Source organism: Hippopotamus amphibius, chromosome 6 (assembly GCF_030028045.1).
Source record: "Hippopotamus amphibius kiboko isolate mHipAmp2 chromosome 6, mHipAmp2.hap2, whole genome shotgun sequence".
Classification (NCBI taxonomy): Eukaryota; Metazoa; Chordata; class Mammalia; order Artiodactyla; family Hippopotamidae; genus Hippopotamus; species Hippopotamus amphibius.
The window spans coordinates 12,045,755-12,056,527 of NC_080191.1; the positions used below are offsets into that span (position 1 = coordinate 12,045,755).

General features: G+C 43.1%; 1 protein-coding gene across 1 annotated transcript in view; it reads left to right on the forward strand.

Annotated features, from left to right (window-relative positions):
• The window catches only part of PREP (prolyl endopeptidase), a 123,961-nt gene extending 116,704 nt beyond the window's left edge, over positions 1-7,257 (forward strand). The window contains exons 14-15 of the mRNA XM_057738542.1: positions 3,313-3,469; positions 6,518-7,257. Coding sequence (XP_057594525.1) covers positions 3,313-3,469; positions 6,518-6,812 — 452 coding nt within the window. The 3' untranslated portion in view covers positions 6,813-7,257. The remainder of the gene's footprint in view (positions 1-3,312; positions 3,470-6,517) is intronic.
• Positions 7,258-10,773: the final 3,516 nt, after the last annotated feature.

Sequence of the window (10,773 nt, forward strand, 5' to 3'; positions counted from 1 at the left end):
AACCACAGAGTCCCAGACAACATGAACCCAATGAGGTCCACACCAAGACACATTGTAATTAAAATAGCTAAAGAGAGGATCTTAAGAGCAGCAAGAGAAAAGCAACTAGATACTTATAAGGGAACCCCCATGAGACCGTCAGCTGACTTTTCAGCAGAAACTCCGCAGGCCAGGAGGGTTGCACAGTATATTCAAAGTGATGAAAAAACCTGCAATCAGAAACACACTACCTAGTGAGGCTGCCATTCAGATTTGAAGGAGACATCAAGAGTTATACAGACAAGCAAAAGCTGAAAGAGCTCAGGACCACTAAACTGGATCTAGAAGAAATGTTAAAGGGCCTTCTCTAAGTGTGTGTGGGGGGCCACAACTAGAAATATGAAAATTATGAAAGGAAAAAATTTCATTGATTAAGGCAGACACAAAGAGAGTAGATCAGCCACTTACAAAGCTGGTAAGAAGTTTAAAGACAAAGTAGTAAAATCACCTTTATCCACAATAGTAGTTAAACGATACACAAAACAAAAAGTTATAAAATATAATCTCAAAACATTAAACATGGCAGGGGGGAATAAAAATGCAAGATTGTCAGAGAGTTGTTCAAACAAGAGATCATCAGCTTCATCACAGATATATATAGGTTGTTATATGTGAGCCTTATGATAACCAAAAACCAATAGTAGATGCACAAGCAAAAAAGAGAAAGTAGTCCAAACATAACACTAAATATAGTCATCACATCACGAGGGAAGAGAGCAAAAAAGAAAGGAACAAAAAAGAACTACAAAAACTACCAGACTGAAAGTAAGGGGGTGGAAAAAGATATTCTATGCAAATGGAAACAAAAAGGAAGCTGGGGTAGCAATAGTCACATCAGACAAATAACCACAGATTTGATTTATTCACTCAACAAATATTTATAGAGCAACAAGAAGTGCTGAGCACGTTTCCAGATACGGGTATACATCAGCCAGTGAAACAGAGAGCACCTCTGCCTTCATGGGGCTTTCTTCCTAGTCAGTGGAGGCTGACGATAACGCCTGAGGCCAGCATGGGGGCCGGAGGCTCTCTGGCTGGGCACAGAGAGCAGGGGAGAGTGTCGGGAGAGGTTGGGGTGGTGGGAGCCTAAACCAGGCAGGACCTCCTGGTTTACTCTGTGAAATGAGAAGCAGGGAAGTGTCATGTGATCTGACATGCTTTTTCCTCAGCATCGTGCACTGATCCCGTTACTGTGTTAGGGTAGACAGAAGGGGAGGCAAGGGCAGAAAAGCAGGAGGCCGAGTAGGTGGCTTCTGTCCCAGTGAGACTTGAAGATACTGGCTTGGACCTGGGTGTGGCGATGGACGTAGTGAGAAGGGGTCTGATTCTGGGTATATTCTGAATTTGAGCCAACTGAATTTGCATATGAATTAAATATGAAATGCAAAAGAAAGAAGAACTAAGGGTGAATCTCAAGTTTTTAATGGGAAAGGATATTGGAAATACCATCTGATTTCTATAGTGGGAGAACTGTGTTATAATTTACTGGTTCATCCAGTAACTTCCATTTTATTTTTGGAGTTGTATATTCAGGAATTGGTTATACCTTTTAACAAACCAGGTCCTTTAAGGGACCTTCAGAGAAGCAGTTCCTCCATCAGGATGCTGAGATGCTTATTTAAAAGTACAGATTCCAGATTCCTGCCCCTCCCACCTCTGAGTGGGAGAATAGGATCTGCAGGGGTAGGACTCAGGACTCAGTATCATGAATAAGCACTGAAATCACAACTGGGGTGGGAACTCTGGTTTTTTTTGCCAGAGGCAGGAAAAGTTCACATCCCTTGACTTTGCCAGCCTTGATGTTACTTCTCTGGCTTCCTCACGCTGGCCTTCCATAGCACCCGTACTTTCTCAGCGGAAGTGACGGCCACACTATAATTGCCTGTTCACGTCTTTATCTTTCCCACTAAATCATTCACTGACATAGCCCCAGGCCCCAGATCTAGTGCCAGGCACATGGCAGATGTTCAATAAATATTTATTGAATTATCCAAAAAGAATACGTTTTTAAGTATACAAAGAAGAGTATTTTTAAAACAGGACAAGGAGGTGTGCCAGTATCGGTTAGAGCTCTGAGCTGGGTTTCAGGCCCTTTTCTGCTTTGGGCTGTATGAACTGTTTCTGCTCGCAACACTTCTGATGCCAAATGTGGGGAAGGGGAGTCCCTCATCAAACAATTCTCCAACCCTCCAGACACCAACCAGGTGTCCTACAGTTCAATTCCATTCTGACACTACCCAGAGTTAGCACAGACCCAAAGGGTAAGGGCTCAGTCCCGCAGGACTGCACCCACTGCAGGCACCAGTCACAAGTTCTGGACCTCCCACACTTCTGACAGCTATAAATTGGCGGTTCTCATGTCCCCCTCCTCCTTCCTTACAGTTACCAGTTTGTTACAAAAGCTAGAGCTGGGAAACAGTCAGATGGAAGAGATGTGTAGGGTAAGGTGTGGGTGGGGCGGTTGCAGGCAGAGCCTCCGTGTCTTCTCTCAGCACGCCACCAACCCAGAAGCTCTCCCGACTTCATTATTTGATGGATTTTATGGAGGTTCTATTATGCAGGGTAGATTGATTAAATCAGTAGCCATTAATCACTAACTCAACCTCCAGCCCCTCTCCTGTGCCCAGAGGTCACGGGTAGAACAAAAAGATCCAATCCTCTAATCCCATGGTTGGTTCCTTGGGAACCAACCCCCATCCTGAAGCTATCTGGGGACCCACCAAGAGCCACCTCAGTAGCATGAACTCATATGTGGTTGAACGGGGTTAGTTATGAATTAAGAAAGACACTCCTGCGACCCTGTCACTCAGGAAATGCCAAGCGTTTTAGGAACTCTGTTCTACGAACCGGGGACAAAGACTAAACAGGTATGTATTATGTCACGATAATCACAGGCTAGTTTTCAGATCCTGAACAAGTCTGTTAACCTCCTGCATCACCTGTGAAAGCAACTGGGGATGGGAGGAGGGAACACAGGTTTTACAGGAAGTCCTAGCAGTTATCATATAACGCTCCTCCATTGAGATTCACTTTGAGCAGTAAATCTCTACTACTGATGAAAATATCCCACCCCTCTGATATATTGGAAGGAGGGGGGAAAGCTTGTGGGCTGTTGGGCGAGTGATTTCTGATGGTTTCTTCCTGTGCTCTTAGAAAAAAAGACAACCAGGGTTCTGAAAACATTTAAGTGTTGTTGTGTTCTGTTTTGGTTTTGTTTATAATGACAGAGATGTTTAATGATGGACCACCTCCCGTTTCTATCTTGATTTTTAGCTGCTTGTGCAAATCAGCGTCCTGACCTCTTTGGTTGTGTGATTGCCCAAGTTGGAGTGATGGACATGCTGAAGTTCCATAAATATACCATTGGTCACGCCTGGACCACCGATTACGGCTGCTCAGACAACAAACAGCACTTTGAATGGCTCATCAAGTAAGGTTTTAATTCATATTGACATATTTGTGTTGCTAACAATTTGATACCAGAATACTGAACACAGTCAAAAGGATAAGTGTTTGACTCTGTTCCCTTCAGTATCTCATATTTGCATGTAATTTACTGTGAAAGTAGGCTACGTGGTGGGGATACCGGTCTGTCTTCCTAGTTTTGATCTGGTCTTCAACAACAAACCACAGAGATGTTGTGGGCAGAATTCTAAAGATGGTCTCCTGTCCCCTGGGTCTTCAGTCAACTACTAATCTGGGTACTGCTGTGAAGGGACTCTGCAGATTAAATTAAGGTTACTAATCAGCTGGCCAGGATAAGGAGATTATTCTGGATTACTGAGTGGGCGCAATCTGATGACAAACCCTTAAAAGCAGAGCACTTTCCCTGGTGGGAGTCAGGGAGGCAGCAGAAAGACTGAAGCTTGAGGAGGATTAGCCCCACCATTGCTGGCTTTGAAAATGGAGAAAAGGGGACTGTACGACTTGACATCAGCCCCAACCAAGAGCCATCAAAGAAGCAAGGACCACAGTCCTACAGCCACATGGAACTGAACTCTGCCAAGAGCTGGAATGAGTCTGGGAGTAGATTTTTTTTAGAACTTCTTGATAAGTGTCCAGCTAGTAGCACCTTGATTTTAGCCTTGAGAGAGCCAGAGAACCCAGTTGAGCCAACCCAGGCTTCTGACTTACAGAACTGTGAGATAAGATATCCGTGTTGTTTTTAAAAGCTGCTAAACTTGTGGTAATTTGTTAACGCAGTAATTAAAAACTAACTTTAAAAAAAGGTGTCGGGATTTCTTTTTCTAAATTAAGAAATAAGGAAATAAAGAGGAATATATGTAAGTACAGGTAAACTTATTTTGTGCTCTCAGAATAACTACATATATTTGAAACTACAATTTGCATTAATGAAATATTTGTATCCCTCAACCACTTTGCCGATAACATGAGAAAGTGGCAAACGTCAAGATTCTCAAGACTGCAAGCTGCATTCTTTTTTGGCTCTTAACTCGGTCTACTACCCACATGGAGGGGTTTTTGGATTTTTACCAGCAGTGTTTAGAACTTGCTCTTGGAATAGCACCAGGAGCCTGTGTCCCCTCTCCCCAGTCTTCTCAGTCAGCTATAAATGTTGACACAATAATTTCTCAAGTCGGGTTTTTCCCCATCATTTGATGTGATTTGTATGGCTAGCTCTCCACTTAGAAATTCAGCTAAAATGACTTGAATTTGTTTTAATACTTTTAAACTACTAAATTCTGTTCTGTAGGAGGGGGGAAAGTTTAACTTTTAAAATACACAAATAGCCTCACTGACACATCCTGTGGAAAGCTGAATATTTGAAGAAGCCATAATGCAAATGAACTTAGAGAAAATATGCACTTCGGGGGATAAGTCCCATTTAAACACAGTTGAAAATACTGAGTTAATTGTATATTGAAGGCAACAAAATAGCCGCTGGAACCCAATACTTCTAAAATTAATTTGAAAGCAAAAAAGAGGAAGTTCTAAATATTTCTCTCAAAATATCTGTGATATTCCTATTTACACTTTAAATTTCCAACCTAGCACTCACAGGGCTGTATTTTCCTCTTACTTGCTGTTCCCAAATGAGCAGAGAGCTCAATCCAGTAAATTGAGGTGGGGGGGGTCCCCTCCAGAAAAAGACCCAGATTGTCAAGTCTGTGAATGGCTGGGATAAATAAAGCCTAACAGATTTTTTTTTTCCTACAGAACGTCTCAGAGTCTTTAATGTATAAATGTGACATGTGAATCTTGAGGTGGGGAGGGATATTGGTAATAGACAGACTTTCCAAACTTGTTTTCCCAGAGAACTAACCCTTATCTAGAGAACTGGGGTTGATCCAAAAATACTCTGAAATGAGATATCAGAAAACAGATCCATTGCTACCCCCATCTTACCTATTAGGAGACTGAACCCCAGAAGGTTTTAGTGTTGACTTGGTTAACAGCAGAAATTTTACTATTTTTGCCTATTTACCCTCCAAAATAAAACCCCACTAAAATTATTCATTAATACTGAACACTTTGAAGAGCATGACAGCCATGAGGACTACAATGTAAAGAAAAAATATCCAGGGGTTTCTTTCACTTAACTGTGATCAGTTACTGTTTAATTTGACTGCAATTATGTTCTTAAAGCCCTTTTTGTTAACTGGAAGCTTATCCTGTGCTTCAGAAGGTGCCTCCTCCATTAACTTCCTCACCATTGGCCGAAGTTGGTTTCTTTCTGCTGGACTGAGAGCCAGTAGGAGGTCAGCAGCCCAGCTCAGGTCCCCTGGTTTCAGACAGGAAGCTAGGCCCACAGAGGACCCGTGGTCTTTCTAGGACTGCCAAGCTGAGCTCGCCATAAAGGTTTTATAGATACTGAACAGGCAAAAAGCTGCTATACACTGTGGATTTCAAGCGCTTCAACAAAAGAAAGGCTTGCACTACAATCAGCGATTTAAAAGAACAATCAGCAAGATAGGGATAGGGAATTAAGAGATACAAACTATCAATACTATGTATGCATATAAAAGAAATAAGCTACAAGGATGTATTGTACAGCACATTGGAATATAGCCAATATTTTATAATAACTTTAAATGGAGTCTAATCTATAAAAATATTGAATGAGCTGAAGGGACAATCGGTCCACTTTGTAGCAGTGAAAAAGGCAGCCTGAAGAATATGAAAATACTCACCTGAAAACAGTCAGTGTGCAAATAGTTTGTTTTGGGCTGTTTCAACAGCCCTGCGAGTTTCTTTCTTACACAGTCTTCCAAAGTGGGGGACACGTAAATGACACAGCTCCCCAGCTTCCAATGGCCCTGGCCTGTCACAGCCCAAGCAGTGATGTAAACTTAGCCTGCAGTGGTCACCCATGGAGCAGTTGGTGCAGTCCTCATTCCTGATGAATAGGCTGCTAAACGGCGCGGGTCACTGTGCCCACCAGTCCCCGTGATTATCCTAGTGGACACACAACTCTCATTTTGATATCTGGCCTCATGGAAGTACCTTTGCCTTTCAGATATTCTCCACTGCACAACGTGAAGCTGCCAGAGGCAGACGACACCCAGTACCCGTCCATGCTTCTCCTCACTGCAGACCACGACGACCGCGTGGTCCCACTTCACTCCCTGAAGTTCATCGCCACCCTTCAGTACCTCGTGGGCCGCAGCCGGAAGCAGAACAACCCCCTGCTTATCCACGTGGACACCAAGGCGGGCCATGGGGCCGGGAAGCCCACGGCCAAAGTGATAGAAGAAGTCTCAGACATGTTTGCGTTCATAGCGCGCTGCCTGAACATCGACTGGATTCAGTAAATGTCATGTCCCTCTCCCTCTGACGCCGCAGAAAACCTCAAGGGCTCTCACACCATTCAAACCGAGAAACCACTGGGCATAACGCCTCCCCACACGAACACTATTCCTGCACTCACGGACTGCAGTTGAACAGAACTGCTGCAGGAATTTTATCTTTTCTAGGCTTCTCCTTTTTAGCAGGCCCTTGGCGTTTCTTTTTCCACCCTGTACAGGCACATATTTTAAAAGGAAAAAAGGCATGTTTGGATAAATAGCTAAAGGCAGCCAACACATTGTGACTATTAGATCGCTGAATTCAGAGTCATAGTTGGGCATACTTCATATAGAGCACCTCAGTGAAATCTGCTTCTATAACCATAACCAGTACACCTTTAAATAAATGTGAGAACTGGTCTCATGAAAAAGACCTCTTTGCAACAATAATAAATGTTATTTAAGAATGGGAGACTTTATTTCTGGTTCCTTTGTGTTGAGGAGCAACCCCAGAAGTGCAGGCATCCTGTACTGCGTCACGTCACTTCTCTCTGCGAATAAGCAGCGAAGTCAGAGACTGTTAGTTAGCCCTGCACAGAGGCCGAGTGCATGCATCCAGCCCCCTTGTGTAGAGGTGGCTCACGGTCTTACATATTAACCCCTCAGTCAGCTGATCGTCTCACCCGGGGCTCATTTGGTGTGGATGCCTCCTAAAAACCGGTGGACTTGACACGTCACTTTATTCACCTACTTGTCTATCCATTTAGTTACGAAGCATTCCTAGAAATCAGAGTACCTAGGATTATAAAACTGAGAGACCACATGAGTAAACGATCCAAACTTATCCTTACAATGAGAAATTTCAGCATTTGCCAAGCAGTTCTTCCCCCCTTCCCCCCCCACCATAGACCACTTCCTAGAAATAAAAATAGTCATACTTTTAAAAGTGTCTCCCCAGCCTTAAATCTTTAAGAGGAGGATCTATCACTCCTCAGACTTGTCCATAAAAAAGAAATGAAGGCATTTGTTTTAACATTTCATTTAAATAGCATTCCTCTGGGTGTCAGTTTGGGAAGTGCTGATCTAATTGATGAGAAAAAAAAGTTTCTTCTTTGTCCTGCTTCATCAGATATCACAAAAATTAATTCATATTTTTGTATAAAGTATTTTAACCTTAAAAAAAAATTTTAACCTTAAAAAAAAGTTTAAGAGATTACGTCATCATTCTGATAGCGTGTTCTTTTCCAGGTAAGTGCTGTTTTCCAAATCATACATATTTGTGCTTCTCTTGCGATCGCTACCTCTCAAACTGTGGTCTAAAATTAGACACACTATTTTCTATCAAGCTTATCACTACACATAAGCATTGTTGAAAGGGGGCTAACATGGTTTGGCTTTTCTAGAGTCATGTTTTCCATTACTGTTTGTTTAAATAAGCACTGTATAAAATGCAGCTGTCACTGAAGACAGGATTTATTATTAACTGCCACCCCACCCCCAATCCATGGAGAAGAAGCGTGCCACTAGCCAGCACTGCATGCAGGGGCCGACAGCATCACTACCCACCCGGAGAGATGCTAACTCTAGCTCACGGCCACGTAACTGCTGACCAGCATGGGGCGGGGGGAGGAGTGAGTGAGTGAGTGAGTGTGTGTGTGTGTGTGTGTGTGTGTGTGTGTGTGTACATATGCCAAAGGCAGCCTTTATCCTAGACCAGCTGCATCATTTGAGGTGCAGACAGCCCAACTGTGCCCACTCACTCCAGAGCCATTTTCAAGTTTGCACAGAATCCAGCTATACTTTCCCACTGAGGTCTACTTAACAGCAGAAAGTGGAAGTATTGTGTATAGAGTCTCCGCTTCAAGAGAAATCAAGCCCAGGTTCAAATCCCAGCTGTCATTTAGTAACTGGTGATTATGAGGAAAGTGCAAGCTAATACACTTAAAAGTGCCTGGTGTATAACGACTCCAACTGGGAGTTCTCTTTCCCAAACTAATTTTCATATCTAGATTTTATCTGGATAACTAAGCCCACAGACTGAAAGGAGCTTTTTTAAACCTTAAACAGTGGACGACTTAGAGGTTGGGCTCCTCCCCAGATCTCAAGAGTGTCTTCCTTATTAGATGCCTTCCTCCCCTGTGTCCTGTGCTCTGCCCGTCTGTTCTGACTCATGTCACGCTCTGGTGTTTTGAGAAAAAAAGCTGCGTACGTCGCCCAGGGGGTCTCACTGCCTCGTCACAGGGCTTTGCGAACACGCCACAGAGCATTTGCTCCCTTAGTACGATAGTCACGTTTATGATGTTTAATATGTACGTGCCTGGAATAACTTTTCAATTAGGCATGTTTCCTAATACTCCCACTAAAGCTTAGGCAGTTACATACAAATGGTGCTGCTAGAATGAAAGGTTACATTTCAACGAAGGAAGTTTTCACCAATCTCACCGTGTTTCTCACATAATTTTAGTAGCCTCAGGGATTCCCCCAGGCGGACCACACAGCCATTGCCCAGAAGGGTTACAGAGCCTCCGAGGTGGGTAAAGGCCAGGCTGGAAAGCCGTGAGGGGCTATAAAAAAGCAAAGCTGGGGCTGTAAGAGGGCAGTCAGGCGAGCCCGTGAGATGAGGGCCGAGGCCAGTGAATAAGGAACACTGAGCCATATTTGCATCCGTTAATATTCTAGGGCCTGGAAGTACAAAGAGAAAGTCCTGCCCTGATGAATTTGACACTCCAGAGGGAGAAGACATTATGAACTATGTTGCTCAGTCCCCTGTGCTTTAAGCATTCTCTGTGTGTGGATGTGTCTGTCTTCAAGCAACCTTATAAACCGTGTGCTACTGTTAGCCCCATTTGGCAAAGCCCCAAGTTCCCCAGTCAGGGCGGTTAACCCTGGCAGCTGGACCCTGGAGACGGCATTCTTACCCACTAGTCTAGTAAGAAGATAAAAAAGCAAGAGGGTTCCCATTTAAGATGGTGACTAGGAAAGTCCTGAACTTACCTCCTCTCGTGGACACAGCTAGTCAATAATTACACACAGAATAATGTGCTTTGAAAGAAACCCAAAAACTAGATGAGCAACTCCTACAATAAGGTGAATGAGAAGAAACCAACATCAAACAAGGCAGGAGAGGCTGAGACACAATCTCACTATACACCCCACCCCTGGCACGGCCACCCACAGTCAGGAGGAAATCCACAGCTCCAAGCTTCTCCATGAGGAGCAGAAAGTCTGGACCTCATATCTAGCACCCCAGCTTTTGAGACTTGCAGCCAAGAGACGAGCCTCCAAAATATTTAGCTTTGAAAGCCAACAGGGCTTGCATCCATGAGACCCACCAGGATAAAGCAAACAAGAAACCATTTTTTTAAGTTCGTTTTCATTTTTGCTCTCTAGTCACATTTTTAATTTGAAAGATAAAAAGCTTTAAGAAAAGTTTAATATATTTAATATATTAAAAAATATCTCACACTGGTCAGAATGGCCATCATCAAAAAGTCTACAAATAATAAATGCTGGAGAAGGTGTGGAGAAAAGGGAACACGCCTACACTGTTGGTGGAAATGTAAATTGGTGCAGCTACTATGGAAAACAGTATGGAGGGTCCTTAAAAAACTAAAAATAGAGCTACCATATGATCCTACAATCCCACTCCTGGCCATATATCCAGAAAAGATGAAAACTAATTTGAAGAGATACATGCACCCCAATATTCATAGCAGCACTATTTACAATAGCAAAGACATGGAAGCAACTTAAATGTCCATCAACAGATGAACGGATAAAGAAGATGTGGGGGATGTATGTGTGTGTGTATATACACACACACACAGAGGAATTATTACTCAGTCATAAAGAATGAAATAATGCCATTTGCAGCAACATGGATGGACCTAGAGATTATCATACTAAGTGAAGTAAGTCATACAAAGATAAATATCACATTGTATTGCTTATACATGGAATCTTGGGGGGGGGGGGAAAGGATACAAAT